Source organism: Ciona intestinalis, chromosome 12 (assembly GCF_000224145.3).
Source record: "Ciona intestinalis chromosome 12, KH, whole genome shotgun sequence".
Lineage (NCBI taxonomy): Eukaryota > Metazoa > Chordata > Ascidiacea > Phlebobranchia > Cionidae > Ciona > Ciona intestinalis.
This window is the reverse complement of record NC_020177.2, coordinates 1,317,537-1,343,305: the sequence shown is the minus strand read 5'-3', so window position 1 is coordinate 1,343,305 and position 25,769 is coordinate 1,317,537. Positions and strand designations below refer to the sequence as shown.

At 35.7% G+C, this 25,769-nt stretch overlaps 3 protein-coding genes and 1 long non-coding RNA gene across 6 annotated transcripts; all 4 read right to left on the bottom strand.

Moving 5' to 3' along the window:
- Positions 1 to 2,337: 2,337 nt before the first annotated feature.
- Positions 2,338 to 8,904, bottom strand: prx1 (Prx1 protein). 2 transcript variants are annotated; one of them, NM_001032511.1, is given in 6 exon segments: positions 2,338 to 2,531; positions 2,534 to 3,048; positions 4,300 to 4,402; positions 6,569 to 6,750; positions 7,137 to 7,214; positions 7,329 to 8,903. In NM_001032511.1, coding segments are annotated over 6 exon segments (2,478 nt in total). In that variant the 5' UTR covers positions 8,875 to 8,903; the 3' UTR covers positions 2,338 to 2,477.
- Positions 8,905 to 15,295: 6,391 nt separating this feature from the next.
- Positions 15,296 to 20,270, bottom strand: LOC100176099 (A-kinase anchor protein 7-like). Of its 2 annotated transcripts, none has more exons than XR_003396437.1 (8): positions 20,101 to 20,270; positions 19,482 to 19,604; positions 19,030 to 19,159; positions 18,462 to 18,622; positions 17,994 to 18,103; positions 17,298 to 17,446; positions 16,676 to 16,862; positions 15,296 to 16,194 (listed from the first exon to the last, which is right to left on the bottom strand). XR_003396437.1 is itself a non-coding variant. In XM_026837088.1 (8 exons), exons 1-7 carry the CDS (start codon positions 20,141 to 20,143, stop codon positions 16,684 to 16,686), a joined length of 891 nt encoding a protein of 296 aa, XP_026692889.1. In that variant the 5' UTR covers positions 20,144 to 20,270; the 3' UTR covers positions 15,296 to 16,194; positions 16,676 to 16,683. The 2 variants fall into 2 exon arrangements, 1 of the variants encoding a protein (XP_026692889.1); XM_026837088.1 differs by having other exon boundaries at positions 17,302 to 17,446.
- On the bottom strand, positions 20,169 to 21,164 carry LOC100186307 (tRNA-dihydrouridine(20a/20b) synthase [NAD(P)+]-like). Its single transcript, XM_002120404.5, has one exon. It carries the CDS (start codon positions 21,085 to 21,087, stop codon positions 20,170 to 20,172), a length of 918 nt encoding a protein of 305 aa, XP_002120440.1. The 5' UTR covers positions 21,088 to 21,164; the 3' UTR covers position 20,169.
- A 1,018-nt stretch (positions 21,165 to 22,182) lies between these two features.
- On the bottom strand, positions 22,183 to 24,387 carry LOC113474751. Its single transcript, XR_003396438.1, has 4 exons — positions 23,964 to 24,387; positions 23,840 to 23,898; positions 23,740 to 23,777; positions 22,183 to 23,401 (listed from the first exon to the last, which is right to left on the bottom strand). It is a non-coding gene; the product is annotated as an uncharacterized LOC113474751 (long non-coding RNA).
- Positions 24,388 to 25,769: the final 1,382 nt, after the last annotated feature.

Genomic DNA, 25,769 nt, shown 5'->3' with positions numbered 1-25,769 from the left:
TAAAGGCGTAAGTGCGTAGGTGTGACTTAAATAGAACGTGAGTTACTCAAAAGTTATGAATATAAACTTAACGCATAGAGCGGAAAATTATAAAAAAAAGTTCCACCATAAATTAGAGCAGACATGGTGGCCTAATAGTAGCTTTGAAAAACAAGTTAAATACAGTTAAACACCAACTGTTGTTTTTGTCCAGTAACCCAAGAAATAGAAATTACAACATGTTTAATGGTTTAGAAGTTTAAAATGTTAACCGACATACTCTTATAAATATTGGCATTCTAAAATTTATTTTCTGTCTGATCTTAAAGTTTGCGTTTTAAATAAATAGCAAATCTAAAACATGACTGTAACAGCTGTGAAGTCTTAGTGTCTGTGGCATTCAATGTCTTCTACAGACTGTATTGCTGGCAACACCCTTTAGTCCGATACCATAAGCGAGCGTGAACCGTTTTGAACTTTCTGCTGTGATATCGTTTACTGAAATAGCAACAAAACTGCAATCAACGAACGCGTCTTTATTTCTTACTGCCCGGGGCATCATAGGACCACATGTGGTTATTTGTGTCACTGTTTATTATATATATAGCTAATTACAACGTTAGAGGACTAAACTGTTATTTAATATTGGTCACGGGACAAAACCCGAATTTAAATAGCATGAATTGTATCTTTTGTTTGTGCTCTGTATAAATAAGGTTTTAATATAGAGCATTTGCATTTTATACATAAGCTAACATTCGTAAAAAGCACGTCTATGGAGCTATCTAGTCTATAAAATGACACGACCCCTCTAAATACACAAAACGCTAGTTCCTGAAGTGACAAAATGTCATTCCTGCGCCAAACAAGTTCAGAAATCGCTCTGCTCAACGCCGCGAACTGTAGGGACACGCCTTTACCCACATTTTCTAAATTGAACGTAGAACTGAGAGAAAGAGGAAAGGCAAAGAACAAAATCAGCATGACGTCATACTTTAGTACTCTCTGAATGTGGCGCGCTTTTATTGTTCGCCGACCAAGCGCGAAAATTCTCCAACCACTTGAGTGCCCAGCAGCCGCCTTACAACTGGATAAACGGCTTTATTTTCATCTCTGCTCTTGACGCAAATTTATGCCTCTTAAAACTCTGATCTATGGTTTAATAACAACAATTTTTACAAGGCAGTCCGTAGAATTATATTCGGACAATGGCTTTTATTGTCGTAAGTTGTATAACAGGCATACAAAACGGTTCCATGATTTTTGGCGCGGCAAACAAACAATTACATACCAATAATTTATATCCCGTATGCATTCGAATTTTTTCTTAAAAGGAGAAACTTGATTTTGTTTTTATGAAGTGCCACTACTAAGCTCTGGACATGGGATAATTTTTTTTATTCATTCGAAAACGATAGCCAAGAACACTTAAAGAAAGAAGAGGGAAATTTTCATGTTCAAAAAATTGCGACTGTCCATTTTTCCGTTCCATATGGTAGTAAAATTCCAAAGAATAATACCACCGCTTCCTTACGACTTCCATAGGCCGTTGTTAATTGTTTAAAACACGATCAGGATATTTGGATATTATGTGCTAAAGGTGTCCCATCTTACCTCACTCTACTATATGTTAGGAATAAGTTTCAAGTTTGTTTTATTCAAGTTTGTATAACAGTGCTTCTCAACCCCTGATTGACACGAAAAGTAGGTCACCCTTTGATTTGGTTGCATCGTCCACTACAGTAGTTCAAAATCTTTGAAATTAGGTCGCGAAATCTTTGTAATACTGTATAGTGGGTTTAGGAGCCACGCTTTTACTCGGCATTTTCCCTCGAGTATAGTTATTAACCGTGAAGTGTTTTTAACGACTGTCGTTTTGCTGCTCAATCTCTTATTTTCATTATTTTAAATATTCTGATGTTCTCGTTACTGTGTTTAAACAGATGAATAAAAATATGTTATGAACTGTTATTAATTTGAGTTAATATTGTGATTATAAAACGCTTGTGAACCACTAGCGTTATTATGTATGTATGTACATATAACTAACTCATGTGTTCATTTGTTATTACATAACGTTCCCATATTTGCTATTGTAGACATTTAAAGTTCACAATGTTTGAGGTTTATGTTTTGAAATGCGGTTGCAGATACGCCATGCAAAAACCAGTCGTGTTTTTCAACCGCTTTGTCACTGTAGAGGCTCGTTTGCTCCACCTAACGGATAAGAAACGCGTTTGGGAATTTTTTCTCCATAGTACCTAAAACAACCTATTTTACAAGTTTCTTTCAAAACTCCACACCGAATGTCATTGTATAATCAAACTTATATAAATATCATTTGTTTATACTTGCAAATTACAAATGAACTATTGTATTTTACACGATAACTCACAATGCGATGGCATCGGCACAACATAACTATATAAGCACGAAGTTAATACTGCGTATCACACAATGATAATTAAATGCCCGATAAAGAAAAAAGCGACAACAAACTACGACATTAAATTCAGGGTTTTGTTTACTGCTGACTCAAAACTGGAACTTTTTCGGTTGTTTCGGTAAACTTCGGAGAGAATCGAAATTCTTCAGCTGTTTCTCTTTTGAAGGATTTTTCGGACGGACTACGATCTGGATTCGATTGGTTGCTCTCTTTTTCATTTGCCGTATTGGGTCGAGGAAAGTCCCTAGCCTGACTAGCCCCCAGAAGGTGCAAGGGCAAATGAAAAGGGGGAGTAGAAAACTGCTGTAGCGCCCCCATTTGGCTTGCATACCTACTGTACAGAGCCATGTCGCTGGATAATTTAGCGGCCGAGGATGGAGAAGTCGTTTTACTAGAATCTAATGACGAAACTGGATCCCGTCCGCCCGTTAGCATTCCGGATAAAAATGGAATTGAAAACGCACTCGACGCTTGGCTCGATGCTGCCAATGTGTGGCCGAAACTAGAAGAAGGTGTCGGCAGTAGGTGGCGCGCTGGAGATGATTGACTTGCGATAAGCTGATCGAGTTGGTGTGAAGGATTATTGCGTTGAACGTTGTTGGGCTTAGTAGATACAGTCGCACCTGTTATATAACTTTATTTATAAAGTGCTGACATAAACTTATTGCTCGCACTTTGCCTGACGGATTAAATAAATTGTCAGCTAGAAAAATGAAAATAACCCCTTCAAAATAATTAACAACAGAATTAAATGCGTGGTAACTCATAAGCGGACACGGGGTGTACAAAATGGTACACCCACGGTATAACAACAGTCGTTTTATTGCCACGTTTGGATAAAAAAGTAACTTTGACTTATTGCGTGTTCTTATGGATAACCCTATACAAAAATAAGCAGTAAGTTACATATGCGTGGTAGCTCGTAAGCGGGCACAGGGTGTATGAAACAATACACCCGTGTTATAACGACTCTAGAATAAGAAAACGTTGTCTTATTCCGGAAAGTCAACTATATTTTAAATAATACTAAGATATTTAATAGGTTGGGGTAAGATGGTATTTTATATTCAATATATCGTTTCACAAGTACATACAAGCTTTTTCTCACTACTCTAAAAGAGCGTTGCTAAATGTTAAAATAAGTTTAATTTTCTCTTTACTTATGATAACGAAGATCATTTTAATTGAAACGTGACGCTATCAGCAAAATGATGGTCGTTAAACATTCATTTTTACCACGCGCAGTACATATGTTAACTTTAGAACAGCAGGAGTATATATAGTAGGGTGGGGGAAGATAGGACACCTTTTTATTCTAATTTCTCGTCCCATTTGGTAGTAAACAAAGAATTTTACAACTGTATTCTTACGACTCCCATAGACCGTTGTTAATTGTTTAAAACATGATTAGGATATTTGGGTATTTTGTGCCAAAGGTGTTCCGTCTTCCCCTAATATGGCAAAATAAAGTAAGATGGTTCATTCTTTTTCTCCTAAAATATACAACTGCTTTCTAACGGATTCAAAAGCGCGTTATTATTTAAAAACATCACGATATGGAAATATAGGTTCTAGGTGTAATGGTCTTCTGTATCTTGTCCCACAGTATTCCACCACTGAGGGGAAAGACAGGACACTTTTAGTACATAATATCAAAATATCCTGATCGTTTTTCAAACAATTAACAACGGTCTATGCTGGGAGTCTCGCGGGATACAGTTTTATATAATTGTTTGAATGTTTTTGTTTCATACCAAATGGGACAAAAAATAAAATGAAGAGGTGTCTCATCGTTCCCCATTCTACTATACATGTTAATTTGACTGCACAAATACTGTACAGCACAACAATTGCGTTAATGTATGTTAGCTTACTCAATGCTGTGGCTTGGTTATAATTCCTTATTTCCCGTTCATGGTTTCCAGATTCAATCTTTTCTTGACGTCGCCATTTTGCCCGCCGGTTTTGAAACCAAACCTGAAATAGATCATGTGTTTCTTTATAAAAAAATCTTTAAATTTAAAATTAGTCTGGTGATATAAAAATAAACGTAAAATGTTTTGTAACTATAACGTTCCGTCTGCCATGTGGTGTTGTTTTTATTGTTTGTGTATCAAAAAATATACAAAAAGACACAAAGAAAACGAAAGGGGTAATTTGATTAAAAGCCATATTTTCTGATCTAAAATTCAGTTTAATAATTTACATACGCAACATACGAGTTGCCAATTACTTATTTTTAATTGAAACATTGCATTAGACATTTGGCATCGATTGTGTATATGCATACACGAATAATAATTTATTGATTAAATCAGCAATTACTAATTAATTAAGGGCATACGGCATTTACGCGGCTGCCTACGTCATACTTATAGAAATTCATCTTAACCAATGGGCCAGCCAAAGGTGGGTCGATGACATTTGATTTGATTTGGTTTGCCTATACCACAGTGGTTCACAAAGTCGTTTGACTTTTCAATTTTTGAAAAAGTTGAATCATGTTATAGTATGCTCATAAAAAGTTTGTAAAGTGTTTTAAAAACCACCGTTCGATTTGATCGTCTACTATGCAGTGGTTCAAGACGGTTAGCGAATAGTTTTTATTGTTTTTTTTATATGTTTGCAAAATATGAGTAAGTGTAATTCAGAAAATTGGATCGTCAAAATTCGCTTTAAATGTTCTGTCCTTAAGGATAAATGTATTATTGTTTTGTGTTACTTAAACGGAATATTTGCCATAATAAGTTGAGTTAGTGTTTATTTTTTTCCGGCAGGTTTTAGATATTTCTGCTCACTGAATAAATTTTCCGTCTCGTTGAGCTAATAAATCTATATAACTCTTTGTAAAAGAAGATTAACAGATTAGGGCATTTGCCCGTCTGGCATAAATTAATCATGAGAGAACAACTGAAACATCATAGGTCCAATCTATATAGCATGGTTAAAATGGGAAATTTAATTAGAAGCCCTAAGCGTTTATAACCGTTTAAGCGACGCTGGGCTCAGAAGGTGTTTATGTATAATTGATAACTGCATGAGATCTGGGACGAAAAAGCAACTTAATTGCAATTATACGTAACAGTGTTTCCAGTTATTTTTATGGACTTAAGCCATCGGCTTTATTAAAATTAATGCAGTTTTAAAAGTCATTGATTTCTGGTAACACATTTATTTTTTTAAATAACAAGTAATTGATATGAGGAAACATGCCGTACCGTATATACAAAAGTATCTAATTGTCGGCTTGACGCTTTAATTATGTATCAGCAGACCAGGGAAAGGAATCTCTTCCGACAAACGGAATATTAATAATTCCGGGTCCCGTCTCTACAGCATGACAGGTTTAAATAAATTTTAAATAAATCTTCAGCAGTTTGACGTAAGCTTGGCATTTTCGGGACCGTGTGAATAATGAGATAATATCAATTAAGGCCTCGGATGTGGAATTACTGTTGGGTTATGTAACCCATAAAGGTCGTGCCCATATTCTAAGCAGTTTGGAGTGCCTCGTTTTTAAAGTTAGCTTAATACGCTTTAAAGCAGAAGCGCATTTAATTTTTTGCTTTCACATGTTGTTTTTACAGTTAAAATGTGATTATATTCGTAATAAATCGTTTTGGCAAGATTTTAGCGAAAATAAACTTTCATCGTATATGACGTCATCTGGTTGTAAGTGACGTAATTGATTGTTTTAACGTCACCAATTTAAAAATTCCCTCATAGTTAGGTAGTAGGCTAACTAGGAATCTCATTTGTAATAGACTTTCTATGTATATTTTGGATAAAAACTTAAATTACTCATATATTCAAGATTTCTGATGACGTCATTCGAAATTCGATTACGTCATCAACAAAATCAAAATACAGTCTTGTAACAATTTTTCCAAAAAACAAATGCATAATGGATTGTTTTTTGCTAGCCCAAACACCCGTTTCGCTAGACTATAGAGGGTAATCTGTGATGATCGGTCAAAAATATAAAATTTGTTAGAATATATTTCGTCAACAACGGAATAAAAAGAGCCTAAGGTGAAGTATGAACTTATTTTAACAAAATATATTTTATCCCGACTAGTTTCGATCACGAAACTACTTCCTCTGTCAAGTGAAATTGTCGCTTAATTAAATGCTTTTAATTACCTGAACCCGAACTTCTGGTAGATTAATTTTTCCTGCCAACTCTTCTCTGCTGTAAACATCCGGGTAGTGAGATCGTTCAAACGCTCGCTCCAACTCATGTAGTTGGAACGTGGTAAACGTTGTGCGGTTGCGACGAAGTTTTTTCTTCAGGTCAGAGTCAGAACATTGAGTTGGTGAAATACCTGGAAATGAACGAATGAATGTAACCTATTTACCCTTCCGTTGCGGGGCAACAACAGTCGTTATAACACTGCTTCATACACCTCGAGTTAAGAATAGCTGTCAATTAAAAGGAACCACTGGTGGAGATCTGCTGTTAAGCGTCTTGCTCGAGGGGCAGCGTCGAGCCTCGAACACAAGTGTAAAGCCACAATAGTCTAAATAGCCAAACCTTACCTCCTAAATCTAAATCTTTTACGTAATATAGAAGATAGGAATAAGATGGATAGTGTAAGTTTACAATATCCCATATTTTCAAATCGTGTTTTAAAAATGAACAACGCTCTTTCAGAGTGACGGTTGTATAGTTCTGTAAATATTCTTTGTTTAGTTTCATAATCCCACTTACTCGGAGGCGAAACGCTTTGATCTTCGTTCGAGGGTTGGCGATATGAACGGTTGGTTTCCTCACCCCAAATTCCCTTTTCTGAATAAATAAATTTAGCATAAATATACCAGCAAATAGTTGAGAATTGTTTTTATGGTCCAGTCAGTTAAATCTATAAAGGATTGTCTTATAATGATTTCGTGTTTAATATACCTTGCTGTTCTGGTCGGTGTTCCGCAAAACTTTTACGGTAAGCTTCCAACATGTCTTCCGTCCTCTTCTGTGCATCCGCATCAGATCGGAAGCTTTCAAGTGCCGGATGGGAGTCGAAAGAGCTTCCGAAGAACTCACTTTTCAACATAGATGAATGATTCGTCCCTTGCCCTGGATTTTTGTTACCCGCGGAGTCTTTTTTAAGATTGCCGATAATGTTGTTGACTTCTTCATTGTAGATGCCATCTTTTGGATGTTGCGGATCAAGCAGTAACTCTTCGTCGTCGTCATCGTCACTGGGACCGTTATCAAGATATTTTTCCTCCGGAGTACTCGGTCTCATTGCTGCTCTTTTCTGCTGTAGCATCAGCATTGCGGAAGGCAGCATCCAATTGAAGTAATTGTCTTTCGCAACCTCGGAACATGTAGAGTACAATTGAGCCATGATTGCAGACGCATCGTTGGTAGCCGTGGACGGGAGTTGGCTTTGTTGACTCATCATCATTGCCATGAGCAAGTCGTTTTCTAAAGGTCTTTGTGGCAAAGCACTGAGTGATTTAGGGGGACTTACACTCGCATGCTTTGGCGGCGAAAACGATAGCACCTCTTTTGCTATTTTCTTACTGTCGTTTCCAATCACGTCTTGAGATGGTCGTTTAGTTGCAGTTTTTATTTGTTCCTTTGGTTTCTCGGGCGACTTTGTTGGTGGCAATTCAAAATCTTTGTTTTTCTTCTCCATTGAAAACGCAAATGGGAGATAAGAATCTTCTTTGAAAGCATGTAGACTTCCTTGGCTTGCTGCGAGTGTGAATGGTGACACAGTATCAGTGCTTACATAGTTGTGGCTTGTAGATCTAGTCGGATGTTCTGTAGGTTCAGAAGCAATGGGAGTTATAATCGACGATTGCCCCATTTCTTCAGATGGTGTCGTTGCTCCCACTATCCGTGTTGGTGAAGCCGGAGCATCAAATTTAGGCACATCTTCGGGTGTTTCTTGTTTAACAGGCTTAGAAACACTTTTTGTAACTTTTTCGTCGGGATTGTTTCTTGCAAAATGGTGGACATCCAAGCGCTGCGCCCCAAATTGTTGACGATCACCACTTCGTAGAATAGGGGGGTAATAATGCGACAGATCAAACGGTAAACCAACGCCGTAACCCGCATGGCCTGGCATGCCATTTAGGCCGTAACGTGGGTGAGGTGCTACGTCGTGGGATAGCCCCGAAGGAATAGATGTCTCGTCTTGTGCAGTATATACAGACGAGTACATTTTTTCTAAGTAACTTCTCAAGGCTTCTTTTATTGGGGGCGGAAAATACTCTAGCGAACCGTAGTTAGGAAAACTAGGCATATCTTCAGGACTTCTTACTGATTTTGGAACAGGTCTATTTTCCTGGTCGCTCATTTGAACTGGTAATTTTGAAATGTTTTCTTGTTTTGTTTTGATATCTTCGTTTGGTCTACTTTCTATTGTTGAATTTAAATTTGTGCCAGGCGTTTTCGCATTTTCGGCAAACTCTTCACCTTTAGATGTGTCTGTACTCATCTTCAAGGAAAATACCCGTCTAATTTTTTTCTAAATAACGAAATATGAATTAAAATCTAATTAATTTTTTTATAATAATAAAATGAATGAAGTGTCCATGAAATATGCTTTAGAATGCATTATTAAATATACTGTACTTGACTTTCTAAGCCTTACTGTAAAATGTCCGCTTTGAGTTCACTTCTTTCTTACCGAACAATCACTTCAGTATTACAGCTATGTCGTCATAAGCACTGTGTTTTAACCAGGTTCTGGAACAAATTGCCTTTTTCCTTTCTTCGCTCCTAGTTTAAAGAGTAAGCAAAGATTTGGAAGTGATTGAAAATCACAAAGAGCAATCTGTTTAGTACGAATTACGACGTGTGAGCAGGAATTATTGAAAAATTATAGCAGCCGGGCCGAGTATATATGGCCGTGTATCGCCAGATGGTAATGCTAGTATTGATTCTACTTGAAAATGCACTGCTATGTCTCTTCTATTAATTATGTTAAATTACTCGTTATAATACTTCGACATTTTAATAAGGATTAGGGCAATTTGCACTAATTGCGTTTCATACTTGCTGACCCTTAAGGGTATTATTGATAAAATGAAAACGCGATCGATTCTTAAGGGAATAATTATAATTTAGATTGTACCGCATAAGCACACACAAAAACAAATGGGCTGAAGGAAGTATCAAAATTAAACAAACAAATTTTAAAAAACATCGGTAAAGTATGGTACCGTTTTTTATAATATTCTAAAATAAATGTGTTACGATTAAGACTTTGCGTTTGACTATGTTTTAGTTTAACAATACGTCGATAATAAACTCATGATCAGCAGATGTTTCAGACAGTAACTTAGTGGATAGCAACCTTTTTTACACTGGTGATGGACCAAGTTACTGTCTGGATGCTAAAAATGATATTCAAAAGATGTTTCGTGCAGTAGGGTAATAGACTAAAACACGGCTACTATAGTTTGTCTTGACTATAAGTACGTATATATATGTTATTGTAATGTAACCCATCATTGTTATTAGAAACGATGCAGTGTTATTGAATAAATGTAACTTGTATATCCTCGCATGGCGTAAAAAACGCGGTTAGCCTTAATTACATCGTGCTTGCTTACGAATTACTTTTGAATTGTTTTTTAATGTGGGACTAAAACTTTAGACAACCCATAATCTAACAATACGTTGAAGCAATTTCCGAAAATAAATTATTTTTAAAAACACATATACGCCCACAATGGTGTAGCAGCGTCGTGACTCGAAATCGTATATTCTTCAGTATATAGGACAAAAGATCTTTCCATGGTTCCATTGTGGACAACGATATATTACTAAACAAAGTCCGGTATATTATTTACACGAACACTAAATTACTTATTTAAAACCATAGATTTAGCATATTAAAATCCAGTCGCACTGCTGATAGGCTAAAATTCCATCTGAATTAGCAGTTAATCAAGCCAGAGCAAACATACGCTACGGCTTTTTATCCCCTCAACTGCCGTCACTGATGCATCATAACAAGGCCATTTTCGTTTTGTTCATTTCTATAGGGCGTCGTAGTTTTATTTATAAATCAATGTGATTTAACGTAAAATCGAACAATTTAAACCGTTTTTAGTGATTTTTTATTCCGTTTGAAAAATTCGAAAGGATTTTGTGTATGATATATTTTTTAGGATAAGAACTTCAATGTTGCTTACTTAAATGGCCTATTGCATTATACTGTTTCTCGGTTGTAACGCCTATACTTCTGTTTTATCCATAAGCATGTTATAAGTACCAACGTTTACAGTAACTTCCCGTGTTTTTATGTTGTATGGTTTGGTTGTAAAGATAAGACATCTTTTCATCATATTTTCTCGTCCCAATTGGTATCCTTACGACTCCCAGAGACCGTTGTTAACTGTTTAAAATACGATTTGGAAATTCGTATAATATGTGCCAAAGGTGTCCCATCTTACCCCACAGTAATATATGTCCTTACGTGTTTGTTCCCACGTATTTTTCAAACATTTTTTTACAGGTATGCCTTTGCCTTACAACTTTGGTAATATTAATTTAACTTTTTTTAACATAGAATCTTAGGCTTTCTTCAGTATTTGTCAGGTATTTTAATTCTATGGCTATTACGGTATACAGCTGCATTTAATGCGATTAAAATTTCGCTCGTTTTTTAAAAATTAAAATAAGAGAAGATCACCAGAAACAAAATACACTGGTGAGATAACGCGGGTATAATAAGCATGTGCGGATTGGCCGTGGAGGGTTCAGCTTTCAATGCGACACGCGTTTCCAATTTCTTTTTTTAAAAGCAAAGACTTGGGTAAACAGATCACATAGAAAATTGCAATTGGGGAAATGGGGGGGTTATTAAATCCAGCGAAAACTTCATTACCCTGCGCAATAACTGCTATTTGAAACACTTTGGAGCTATTAATATTTAAACTCGGCCTAGAGATTACTCCAAATAACGAAGCCCCAGCCAAATCAGAAAATCAGAATAAACAGTCGAGAGAATAAAATATTTATTGTTTCCACGTTTGACGTTTTTGCCCTCAAAGAGCAATTATGGAGATGCTAGAAATTAGAGCGCACCGTATATTATATCAGAGGAGCGAATTAAAACCTGCTGCTCTGCTCTTGAATATTAATACGAAAATGCCGGTTAGGGCGCCGTGCGCAATGGAACGAAAACGAGTTACTAAGGCCAAAGGAAAATTAACGTCTATTTTACAAATGCGAGACAATTACTGGGTTAAAATTTCCAAAATTTAATACTGACAAGTTTCACTCAAATTTTAAAAACACGTATGGTTCTCTTTTATCGTCCAATTTGATACAAAACAATGAACATTTACCTATAACTATATAACCGTATATTCAAATGAATCTAAAAGAACGTTGTTAATTGGTAAAAACAACCATTGGGAAATATGGGATATTTGTGCTATTGGGATCCCTCTTACTCAACCGAGGTAAAAACACGATTGGAAAATACGATCTTTAATACACTCACCGACTCACGTGCGCATGGTGTACAGTGCGCATGCGCTGCTTCGCAGAAATGACATGGCCAACGATCTGTATAGTAGGATGGGGAAAGATGGGACACATTGTCATTCTATTTTCTCGTGCCATTTGGTAGTAAACAAAAAAAAAACATTTATAAAATTATAAAACCGTATCCTCACGACTCCCAAAACCGTTGTTAATTGTTTGAAACACGATCAGAATATTTGGACATTATGTGCTAAACGTGTCCCTTCCGCGATGATGGCGTCTGGGTTCGCCATATTGGGCAAATGGATTAATTTACGTGTAAAATCTACCGCGTGTTATTGGCTAAACCAATTTCGGCTAAAGCAGTTCCACTCAAATTTTGGAACAGATTAAGCGGCTGTCACGAATTTAATCCCTTGTCAAATGAAATGCGGCATTACAGCAGATTTAATATAGGCGTCGATGTTGTAATTATTACATCAAATTCCACAATAGTGACATCTTAACGGCAGCCAGGGCTTTCAACAGAATTAAATCAACGTTTTGACTGCATAATACCCTGACCTGGCGCATTATTGTTGACATTTTAGTCTGAATGTTTTACCTAGAATTAATCTTAGGACAGGATTTTGTAACCAAACGTCATATGCGTCTATTAACGGAATTAAATGCAGGCATTAAGGATTTTAAAGCTTTCGTTGGCAAGAAAACGTCTTTTGTTTGGACATATCATTTGTGTTATAGTATGATGGGGGGAGATGAGACAGCTTTACATTCTATTATCTCGTTCCATTTGATATAGTAAACAAATAATATTAAAAAATTATAAAACCGTATTCTCACGACTCCCCTAGATCGTTGTTTGTTTAATATTATGTGCTAAAGGTGTCCCGTTTTGCCCAATCCTTTATAACATATAGTGAAGTTTTGTTTTAATGAGCGAAACAGTATAACTTTAAACAATTCATATTTGGTCAATCTAACATATTTTCGATTTATAGGCATATTATTTTTGCCCAGCGAAAAACGTAAATAGCATTTTAATTTTTGTCAAGCAGTTGACGTTAAAAATGCTTCTATAAAAACACATAAAATACATTTTAACGTTTAACACATGGAAACATCAACATCGAAATAAAGGGAGTTTAGTTTTTACTATCGTGTGTGGCAAATCTGCCAAAATCCCGTAATAATTCAAAGCATTAGATTAATCTGAACCGTGGCGCCCTTTATATTAGAACTAACTTCCAGGACAATGCTCAGTTAAGTTGTCGGCCTAAAGAAGTCTGCTTGGCCGTATTATCTAATCAACTTGAATGAACGAATGAATGTAACTTATTTACTTCAAATTTTTTTACAGCGACGGGATAAAAGCAAGTTTTATTAAATACACAAGCATTGCGCGGACAATTAACCGGTTAAAGACCTCAACGGTGTTTGGCCAACGTTGTTCCGCATACAATGAACGCGACCATGTGTGTTTGTGTCGTATGGATCAACCAGAGCGTAATGTGAATCACTTATGGTATGGCTTTGAACAACATTGGCTTAGAGTTAAAATACTGTTTTCGTTTAAAAAGTATAGTTCTGTTGGGTAAGATGGATACCGTTAGCACACAATTTCCCTAGTAACGGTTACTGTATTAATACGAGTACTGCATAAAACATGAAGATATATTAAAGTAAAACTAAACATTTTCGAATTTGACAGCGTTTTGCTTCTTACGAAGTTTTTCTTTTCTTCGCCTTTGTAATCTGAAAATAAAATAGGTATAGTATAGGGTATAGGGGAAGAAGGGCCATAATTTTATTTTATTTTCCCATCTTACCCCACATTACTTTATAGTATGGTAGGGGAAGATGGGACAACTTCAACACATAACATCCAATATTCGTGTTTTTAAATATTAACAAAGGTATATAGGAGTCGTGAGGATACGGTTTAATAATTCTTTGAACTTTCCTTGTTTGCTAACAAATGAGACGAGAAAATAGATTTAAATAGTGTCCCTTCTTCCCCTACCCTACTATACTTTGGCTTGGTATATGGAATTCAAATTCACTGTTATATTTAAAAAACCTGACGTAGGTGTCTTTGAGAAAAACATTTTAAGGGTAATTGCTCCAACACAGTGGTCACGAATAACTCGTATGCAAGAACGGGGTGTATGGAAATAAACATACGGGTTGTAACGATTTTAGTTGCCCAAAGGATATATATAAAACCCGCTCGTTTAAATTGAAACTAGCATACTTACAGTGTAAGAAGAAATCCAACAAGAATCAAAACACAAGCTGCAATTATCATGTCTGTGTTCCATTTGACAAGAGCTGTTAAAAATATTTAAATAACGTTTGTTGGAAAATTCATATTATTATAAAACATGTAATATTGTCGCTGCGATGCAGCAGTTGGAGCTCTGGTCTTTACACTAGAGGTTACAGGTATGAGGCTTGATGCGACTATCATTGTCGGCATGTGTTCTCTTGAGCAAGGCACATAACGTCGATTGCTTCAACATAGTGGTCACTTATGGGTTGTATAAGTTGTCAGCCACCCACAACAAAAACACCTTTAAAATTATTACCTAAAAAATTACATTCGTGGTAACTCTGGCACGAGGTGTATAAAACAGAACACCCGTGTTATAATAGGGTGGGGAAAAACATGACACATCAAAATGGGACAAGAACACAGAATGAATAGGTGTCCCATCTTCCCCATCGTACCATTAAACAACCATCATACATCTAATAAAAATACAAATGTAAAAATAACTTATTAGTAAGATGCTAAACACATGCTGGTCAATGAGATACCTTTCACCATTATTGGCGGAGCTTTACCGCTTGCTGCTTCAACTTTTTCCACGATCATTTTCTTTATCAAAGTCAAGTTACGCGTCATCACCGGGAATTGATTTTGTGACGACATAGTTTAAATATTTGTTGCTAAAATTTGTACAAAATCTGTTAACAAAGTCTGGGAAAAATACTTTAATATTTTAAACTAAGTGACCACTCACGTACTTAGAAATTATCCGTTATACTATTTGAAGGTTTAAAATTTAATACACGTGACTGTTCGATTTTTAATCTACCTGACTTCCTAGTATAATACTGTGGGGTAAGATGGATACTGTTAGAACGTTCGTTCTTTAACTATTAACAGTGATCTTTTAGATTCATGAGAATACGGTTATATACAATACTATAAATATTCTTTGTTTACTGCCAAATAAGATGATATAAAAAAGAAAAACATGTACCATCTTACCCCACCCTATACTTAAAATTGCAACTTAAACTTAAAAATTAACAGCTACACGTAGAGCCTTACTAAACGTCAACTAGCTATTGAATCAGCCACAGTACCGTAGGCCATTACCAGTTTATGTATGTGCATAGCTGAACGGTCGGGACATTTTACGACTTATATTCTGACGTTTTTTGTTTGACGAAAGAAACGACAATGTAAAATTGAATACTTTGTTAAAACTTATAGATAGGAATTGGTAAATATAACATACCCTTTTGTATAGTTCTGCTGAGATACCGTTAACGTTTGTATCCCATGTTGCCTAATCCAGTTTTAAACAATACGCTGTTTTGGAATCGCGGCGCTACGATTTTGGAATTCGGAAGGAAAGCATGTTCAATCTTACCCCAACCTATTATACGTTTGTTTTCGTTTTAAATATAATATAGAAGGGTGGGGGAAGATGGAACACCTTTAGCGCATAATATCCAGATATTCTGATCGTGTTTTAAACAATTAACAACGGTCTATGAGAGTCATGAGGACATAGTTTCACATTTCTTTGAACTTTCTTTGTTTATACTACTAAATTGGACGAGAAAATAGGGGGGGCAAAGACAGTTAGGACCACAACCATGTGAAACAAATCTAATAGTTGGTTGTAATTCTCACTGATTTATGCAGTGCAACAAATAATAATAAGCCACCCCAGGTTTGGCGCCTATGGTGAATTTAATAGCTTTTTTATGTCTACAATTCCCAAAAGCTCCGGTATTAAAAAATTAGAACTAAAATGACAGTGTAACTTGAAACTGGCACGAGGTGTATGATACAGAACACCAGTGTTTAACAACTGTTTTTTTGGCCACGCGAGGATAAAGTAAGATTTAAAATTGTTTGAGAAAATACTACATTTTTTAAAATGCTTGAGAAAATACTTTCGAGCCGCCACCACTGAAACTACCGTGAACAAAATCCTTGTTCTGATGAACCTCATGAACAAATGCAACTTCTCTATCGATCTAATCACCACTGACGCAATCTATACGAAACAAGCTGAAAAATATTAAGAGTTAAAACACAATTGCTGTTTTAATAAGACAGAAAAAGATATTTTGAATCAAAACTAGTAAAAAATGAACACAAAACTTATTTATTTTTCTGGAGTTAAAATATAATGCTGTTTTAAGGGGACAGAACAATTTTTTTTAAAACAAGAATATTAAATAATGAATATAAAACTTATTTATCCTTGTGTGAATGGGTAAACCTAGTGGTTATAACAAGGGTGCTCTGTTTCATATACCGCATGCCTGAATAAGACTTTTCTACCACATCAGTTAATTTGTAAGTGATAATTTTTTTTTTGGGGGGGGGGGTGGTTTATGTATAGCTGACAATTTAGACAACCCATCAGTGGCCATTACACCCACAATGGTAGCAGCGTCAACATAGAACAGTAACAGCTGGGTTAAAGCCAAGCGTTTCAACCACTGCACTAGGTTTTTGGCAAAAAGTTAAAAATAAATTAAATCACCCATTTCTTCATGTAGTAGGATACAAATCTTGAAACGCAGATGTTATGACGTCATTAGCTATGACATCACCGTAATGTTTCAGTTTTGGATTGTTGATGTGGTGAATGGCCATTGTGATGCAAGACACAGATAAACACGATGCCCATTGATGAACTAACAATGGTGATTGTTTTCCAATAGATTCATCTAATGAATGAATGTAATTTGCTTTATTCTCACTTGGCCGAAAGAATTCTGGCTTGACCAGAAAACAACACTTGTTATAACATGTGTGTTCTGTTTCATACACCCCATGCCAGCTTAAGAGTTACCACGTATGTTACTTTGTAAGTGAATATTTTTTGGGCATATTTTCATTTTTTTATGTACGGCTGATAATTTGGACAAACCATTAGTGACCACTGGGTTGGAGCAATTGCCGTTAAGTGTCTTGCCCAAGGACACATACGCACATGACCGACTCATATAAAAAGCCCGGGTGTTGGGGTAATATAATAGGCCAAATCTGGCCTAATTCCGAGGTCCTCAACAAGGACTTCACCCACATAGAATAGAAACTGGTTTCAGTTACCATTTCAGTTACTATAAAACATAATTAATTATATAGTTCTCCCCACCTACCTACCAATACATATCTCTGCTTCACTATGATAATACCCATCTCTTTGCTTAGGTTTCAACATTGATAATAATTCAATCCTGTTTATAATTTCATCTCCAAAGTTGGTTTCAACAAAATCTTCATAAAGTGAAGGAGAGATCTTTTTGATCTAAAGAAATGAATAAAAATTATTTATTCTCGCATGATGGGGCAATGAGTCGTTTTAACATGGGTGTTCTGTTTCATACACCTTATGCCCGCTTTCAAGTTACACTTTCATTTTAGTTCTAATTTTTTTAATACCAGAGCTTTTAGGAATTATAGACTTAAAAAAGCTATTAAATTTACCACAAATACCAAACCTGTGGTGGCTTTTAATCAGTGAGAATTATAACCAATTATTAGTAGGGTAATGATAGTCGTTTCAACACTGGTGTTCTGTATTATATACCTCATGCCCGCTTACAAGTTACCACAAATTTAACTTAGCATGTGGTTTTGTATGGCTGACCATTTTTAGAGGCTACCGGGTTAAAACTATGCCCTGTTAGATGTCTTGCCCAAGGACTTGCTTGCACACTGGTGGCAGCATTGAGCATCGAAACCGGTAACCTCTGGTTAACAGATAAACACAAACCGGTTTTTTCCATTCTTTTCATTTTTTTTACTGTTAATTACATTTTTTTAGATTTTTCATTGTTAATTATAACAGATACCTTAAATCTTTTTGCACCAAACATTTTTGACAACTTCATTATTGTTAGATGAGGCTTGAATGCTTTATCTTCAGAATTTCGAAACTCAGACATTTGGTTGTCCAAATATTCTAAGAATAAAGAAAAATTTTAATAAAAAATTAAAATGAAGTGATTTATAAAGTACAATACTTCTGTCTTCTTTGGTCTAGTTTATAAAATCTGAATGAAAATATTTATAGAAAAAAATGAAATTGTATATACATATATATATATATTTGTATGTTTGCTCTAGTTTTTTTTAGGGGGGTAATTGGAAAAACCTGGCTGTGTTGGAAATTTTTCGATACGCCAGCCTATTTTTTATTCGATATAAACATTATTTCTTTAGTTTTCCTTCCGGACAAGTGCCTAACCAAATTTACTTGTTCTGGTTGTCCAGGACAAGCTGACAAGCATTAATGTTGAGCCCTGCCAGAGGCGACTAACCAGCTGTTTTAGTTAGCAACTCCAATCCATTGTTATCTCTAATTTGTGCGAACATAACTTGGTGTCTAAAGTTTCCAACACCAGCCACTGTAAACTGAGGTGGTTCGTTATTTAATATGTTTCTTATTTGATCAACACTGTTGTGAAACACTGTGCAAGCTCTGTAGGGAAAATAAACAAAAATTAAAAATTGCTTTTCATAACATATTAAATATAGTATATAATATATAACCATATATATCTAAGATGGTTACATCTATCTATATAATTAAAAAATAAAAAAACAAGTTTTATAAAAATTTTGAATGTGAATGAAGGTAACTTACTTTATCCTCTCGTGGCCGGAAAACGACAGTCGTTATCACACGGGTTTAACACCTCGTGCCAGCTTACGAGTTACCATGTATGTTACTTTGTGGGTGATTATTTTTTTGGGGGGGAATTTTTTCATTTATTTATGTTTTGCTGATAATTTGGACAACCCATTTACAAAAAATAACAATTGTAAAATGATGGGTAATATTCCAGAATTTCCAAAGCAAAATTAGGTTTAAATAATTTTTCGAACCTTTTTAAATCATCTTTCTCCTTTAAATGAAATACACTGAGTGTTACGTGCGAAGTAGAAAAAGGAACAATTGTTTTCGAAAGTTGTGTTTCTCGTCCAACAACAATATTCTGTATCGCACGGATTTTACCTACAAATTAAATACATTGATTATATATGCATTTTATAACAATGGTAAATGAAGTAAAAATAGCGTTTTTAAAATAGGATGAAAATTAACAGTTGTAACTTTATTTTAGTTTTTTTATGATCAAGCTTGTATATCAAACTAGTAAGTTTCTCATTTTTTAATACTTTATTGAACAAATGGTAAAACTCACAATGCATTAGAATTAATGAGGCTACTTTGGCCTAACTAAACAAATTAAAAGAAAACATTAATGAAATTGTTCAAAAAGTCAAATCTTATTTAAACTCAAAGAAAGACAATTTATATTTTTTTATACATATACCTAATATTTGTGGGTTATTAATTCGGACTCCAATAAAATAATTGGGTCGCAATTTTCTCGTCTTATCACCCGGTTCATCATTAAGTTTCTTCTTTCTTTTCTTACGTTTTCGTTTTTCAAAATCTACAATGACAGATGGTTATTGCAAATTGGGGTAAATACTAAATTACAGCCTAAATATAATAACTTTATTTGTCCCTTCAATTACGGCAGCAAAGCTCAAGAAATATTTTTAACGAAAAGACAGGATATAGTGACAAAACAACAGTTGTTAAAACACCTTACAAGTAAAAACATATTTACATTGTAATTGGAAGAAAATAAGCGTGCTTGCTACACCTACGTAGCAGATAAACAAGCCATATTTAATGAACGTTACTAATTTATCCTCGCATGAAGAGAAATAACAGTCATCAATATCATAGCACCAATGTTCTGTTTAAAACACCTCTTGCAAACTTATGGGTTTCTTTGTAAATATGTTTTAATTTTTTAAACAACCGATTAGAAAAGTTGTAATAGAATAAATGCAGCATTATGAACACAATACTTTATGTAAATAATAAAAATACATCTATAAATATTTGTTTGAGATTTATTTGCAATGCAGTTACTTCACCTTTTTCGTTGCTGTCTTCCGTGGTTTTTATATTCTTTCCCATTTTTACCAAATTTACGGAAAAAACATCTAAGAATCAACAAAATATTTATTTAAAAACTCCAAAACTGCCGGGGTACTTTGCAAGTTGTTAAAAATTCGTTTTTCTGCACGACTGGTAACATTATCAAGCATGTATATAAGATGGTTATGAAACGGTGTAAAAGGTGTTCCGTAGCTTAAACTTATATCGAGCCAGTCTTTCACACAAGACAAAGGGGTTGTTTTATAACCTTGAAAGAGCGCTGGATTATTTAATAAACCTTGTGCTACCATTACTCCATTAGCGCCGGTCATTTTATGAACTTTATCAAAATCTTTGTAAGTATTTACGCCACCATTTGCAACGATTGGTATTGAAACAGATTCTTTTAGAATCTTTATCGCATCATAATGAACAGGCTGGTGACGTTCTTTTGAAGTTCTGCCATGCACAGAAACAAAAGATGCCCCAGCTTTTTCCAATCCTCTACACATTTCTACAGTTCGCGCCAATTCTTCATGCAAACGTATCTTAACCGAAATAGTAAACTTTTCATCAGACACAAGAGCTTTTGTAAATCTTATAAAATCCACAATTTCTTCTGGTTTTTGAAGTAACTTTGCTCCATAGCCTTCTGCCATTGCCCATCTCTGTGGACAGCCACAGTTAAGTCCTACCCCACTTGCAAAAGGGTAAATAAGCTCGCTAGCTTCAGAAAATTCCTTTGCATTTTTCGCTGCAAACTGCACTATAAGTGGCGTGTCATCTTTTGAAGTGATAAACTCATTTTGCCGGCAAGAATCGGACTCTAAAAAAGATTTCGCAACAATCATTGGGGTATAAGCGATATCGCAGTCATACTTTCGCACAAGTAAACGAAATGCATGTTTCGAGTATCGGACCATTGGAGCACAAATTTTTGTAGGCTTTGGATCAGTGAGCAGTTCCATCACAGCGTTTGTCATTTTCTTTATAAGCAAGTAAAAGCAGCATGTAATAAAAACAAACAACCCTAAAATGTACCTATATAAGTAACACAGAATGAATGATAAATGTAACTTACTTTAAACTCGCGTGGCGGGAAAACGACAGTCCTTATGAAACGGGCGTTCTGTTTCATTAAAGAGTTTCATCGAAGATCTCTTTGTTTTCATACACCTCGTGCCAACTTACGAGTTACCAAGTCTGTTACTCGACATCAAACTATTACTCGACATCAAACTATTACTCGACATAAACTATCACTAAACAACTTTTGAGCGTTTCCAAACAACGAAGAAACAAGAGAACGTAGCTTTAATGAATGGGTACATTTTGTCATAAAGTAATTCATAAAGATGTGTGCATTTGTGCAAATACGCATTTGTAGGCTACAACTCTTCGACCACGTACAGAATTGGTAATTTACATGAGTTAGCAATGCCGTCGGACCGCGAATTTATTATTAGTTCTAGATATTTAACCGTGACATTGACGACTTACGTCATTCTTAAAAGTGACGTATGAAGATCTTTTTTTAATACATATAATTGGAAAACACAATGGTCTTAGGTTCACAACATTTGATCTCGATCATGACACACGGAATAATGGTAACTGTGCCGTGAATGTTCATGGTGGTTAGTGGTATCGTAGTTGCCATGCTACTAATTTAACGGGGATTATCTAAACTGCCAACCAACACTAGCCGGGCTGCAAGTTGGTTTTACATCCGCAGACATCAATATTCCCTCAAATTTATAGAGATGAAGTTCAGACCCAATTGAGCATCATTCATTATGCGAGAACTTTAACTTTATGTGTATATGCACGGCCTCTTAGAGATATCTCTAGTATAGGCCGTGGTATATGCAACTAATATTACCGCAGGTTATCGTATATGGCCTGAAAATACACTAATCGCTATCAAACTTTTTTTCATATATGTGAACTTGACTATAGTTATACGCATTAGTAAGAATTCACAAAACCACGTGCTTGTCCCAAATTAATGAAACGTATGGAGATCTGTCGTCACATCAAGATTCTGACGCCATATCACTAAACCATGAACGTAGAAATTCAGTTCTGTTAATTATTTATTCGTTTGCAACAAGACGAAGTAATTGCGCAAATAAACATGTGATCACTTTATTAAAGAAACTTCTGAAAAATAGAAACAAGATTAGAATACCTTCATAATTTATGTGGCTGGCGTTGGTGGAAAGCCACTACGGCACGACAAGCCCCCAGCCAATGGTAATGGGTTTCTACTCTGGTGAGAAACCCTTGCGGGATGTTACTGTCCACGCAGGTTAAACAAACCCCCATAGACAAAAATAATACAATGACGCACATGAACACTGTGCACAACAAGGAATACACCAACAAAAAGACAAAAATATTAGAACGAGTGCAGCGACATACATGTGCCAAACATGCAACAAACACAACAGCTCAATCATATCAAAAAAGGGAAGCAATCAAAAGGTATTTAACACGGACATATCATTGAAAAATTAACAAAGAAAATATGGTTCAAATCCTAAAGGATAATCTTTCGTAGTGTACACCATTTCCGAATTAAAAGGTATATAAGTCGCCATGTTGGTACCGCGATACTCTTATCTTCACACAATATAATAATAACGTCCGGATGTTACGCACCGCTTTGACCGTTACAAAACTGCGTCAGGTTGTTACGAACCGCATTGACAGTGACCTAAATATCTGAGCGTAGCATCACTGGCGGTGACGTCTACGCAACAACCAGACCGTGACGTAACTCAATCAAAATTGACGTAACCGCACCGAACGCATGGTCATGAGAATGCTCTGACCCACCGTATCGACGTCGTAGCGTAATTGTGACGTGGCCATCGTCCCAATCACGCTACATGACGTTTTAATGTAAAGTTACGTGTAGAAGTTTACGTTACATTAGTTTAAAAGTGTTCCTAACATATCTTTGCGCATATTATATTGCGTGTTAATATTACTCGAGTATTTGTGCACCAACATGGCGTTCTTACCAAGCGACCTGGACATTATATACACAGAATAGAGTGTACAACAACAAAATCTGATCCAGCAAGATGTTCGCTATAATTTCTCTGTAGATATTTCAATGACATGCAAAATGCACTGTAGTAGTGACTGACTAAAAATCGCTGGCAACATTAGGTCCAGCAGAATAGAGGACTGCAGCGCAGATACACACATTCAACACTCAACTCATACTTATAAACTTCAAATCTCAAACCGTGTATCCTTTATCGCGTCTTCGTCTTTGTTCTTCTTCTGTAAAGTTAAAGATTAGTTAGGAAAAAGGGCAAAAAATAAAAGCAAAAACAGTATATAGTAGGGTGGGGGAAGATAGAACACCTTTTACCTCTATTTTCTCGCCCTGTTAAGTAGTAAACAAAGAACTTTCAAGAAATTATAAACTATGCTCACGACTCCCATTGACCGTTAGTAATTGTTTAAAATTGGATCAGGATTTTCAGATATTATGTGCTGAAGGTGTCCCATCTTCCCCCACCTTACTATATTAAAAACAGTTTATTCCGCATTTAAAATCATTTTAAAGTTATCGTTTATTACTAAATATTAAACATTGATAATACAAAATACCATACCGTGCGATTTTCTTCGGCAGCTTTCCTTGCTAACTTTTCTGCAAAAAAACGTTACTTTAATAAATAAATGACAGTTTGTACAGTATTACGTCATAATTACCTCCATTCTTTCTTATCGTGATGGTCGGCTTGATCCTCTGTGACGTCACATACCATGTCCTGCAAATTTTAACTTTAAAACATCGTTTAATGCAAATAAGTTTCTGACGAAACAAAAAACTTACGAAGTTGGTTCTTCTGTTGCATTATTACCACTTCGTGACGTCACATCATCGATGTTTCTAGAAAAGAGGTTATGTAGGTGACAATGCCAATTGTGATTTATACTTTACCAATTCTTTGATCTTCTTGCTTCGCGCTCATATAGCGCAAATATAATTAAAAATATACAAGTAATGTGCCTTGCATCGATGCAAAACGCGCATGGGGCCCCATGAAAAAAAAAACGCGAAACGCAAGCGTAGAACAAACCGCATTATGGCAAGCGCATGTGGTTGAGCTATGACGTAACAATAACGCGAGAAATTGTGTCGAGTTGTGACGTAACGAATATAACGAACGCATCAATTGTGACCTAACGTCGCGAGTAACGTATATTGTGACGTAATACAGCAGAACCGTCGCGATTTCTGAAACAGAATATGATGAAGAGTAATCTATAGTTAATATAATAAAGTAATAGGCGCAAGGCACAAAACTTGTGGCATAACAGTATTGCATATAATGCAAAACAATATAGTGTATTAAATGCAGTAAAATAGTCAGTATAGTTTGAACATTACACTAATGTAATAAAATAGAACTTAACTCAAGTCTTTCAAGAAAACTTGTTGAAACCTTCAAACTTGTACATCAGCCTGGAACAAACTTCCTCTAAACTCGAACGTGCTAACTCGCTGTAGAAGAGGCGTTTTATACACGAAGTAATCAAGGCGGGCGTAATCAGCTGGTGCGAGGCGTCAGTCACGTGAGCAATCTGACTAATCAGCTTCAAGGATAAGATAGCGGGCTGATTATGACGTCAGCTCAACTTTGTGATGCAACAAACTAAGTTCACAATGATTCGCGAATTTGGATTGTCGTTTTAGGGGAATTGTTGATCCACCATTCCAAACTATTTGCACTAACTATAAGACATATGCACACTTATGTAGCTTTTATTTCACAGTGTTATAACTTTTTACGCATTTATTGCACAAGAACTCAATATAAATTACTGTTTTACGTGGCAGGACCCCGAGTGTAAGGTACAATCCTGGTCGAAATCCGGGACCCATTGCATGCCATGCTGATGCGAGACCTTACCCTTGGAAAATAGAATGGTTAAATTACTGCATCACAATACACATTTAAGTCCGTTCTTGTGCGCCATATGTCGACTACGAAACAAAGGCTTTTACCAGTAAAAACCAATCAGTGGTTTCCGTTTAAAAACTTCATACTCGGCACAGTAGCAGATGTAATTTTATTTCATAATTGATATCCAACAGTCGAGTTGTAAAGTATACATGTGAGGATAGTGGATGTTATGTATGTCTGACACATCAACACGATATAACACAACAGCGAGAATATAGACTATGAATAGACCATGTAGCCGTATAAGTATTTTATGTTCTTTAATTAAATATCCCATTTCTCGTTACAGATGGTAAACAAAGCTTTACTTATCATTCTGGTCTTTGGACTTTTGCTGTGTGCGCACACCACAGATGCTTTCTGGGGAAGGCGGCGTAGACGACGTAGAGGAACAGAGGGTTACTATCCGTAAGATTACCAGATATTAGACCAATGAACATGAAACTTAGATATTTACTATACAGGTCGCCCTCTGCCGGTTCCGCGGGACCGTCAGCGCAGAGATCCACGGGAAAGACGGACGGTATAGGTATACTTATTTATATAACATAATATATAGTAGGGTGGGGAAAGATGGGACACCTTTTTATTCTATTTTCTCGTCCCATTTGGTACAAAACAAAAATTATTCAAAGAATTATAAAACCATATCGTCACGACTCTCACAAACC

What these genes read in the sequence shown, in the direction of transcription:
- prx1 (XM_018814203.1), bottom strand. Translation starts at nt 8,874, where the DNA reads ATGAGTACAGACACATCTAAAGGTGAAGAGTTTGCCGAAAATGCGAAA. An exon ending in TCAAAGCGTTTCGCCTCCGA is followed by an intron (nt 6,751 to 7,136) that starts GTAAGTGGGATT and finishes GTTCATTTCCAG; the next exon opens with GTATTTCACCAACTCAATGT. An exon ending in TAACCAAGCCACAGCATTGA is followed by an intron (nt 3,049 to 4,299) that starts GTAAGCTAACAT and finishes GTTATATAACAG; the next exon opens with GTGCGACTGTATCTACTAAG.
- LOC100176099 (XM_026837088.1), bottom strand. Translation starts at nt 20,143, where the DNA reads ATGGGAAAGAATATAAAAACCACGGAAGACAGCAACGAAAAAG. An exon ending in GAGAAAGATGATTTAAAAAG is followed by an intron (nt 18,623 to 19,029) that starts GTTCGAAAAATT and finishes TTTTCCCTACAG; the next exon opens with AGCTTGCACAGTGTTTCACA. An exon ending in GTTGCTAACTAAAACAGCTG is followed by an intron (nt 18,104 to 18,461) that starts GTTAGTCGCCTC and finishes CTTTATTCTTAG; the next exon opens with AATATTTGGACAACCAAATG.
- LOC100186307 (XM_002120404.5), bottom strand. Translation starts at nt 21,087, where the DNA reads ATGACAAACGCTGTGATGGAACTGCTCACTGATCCAAAGCCTACAAAA.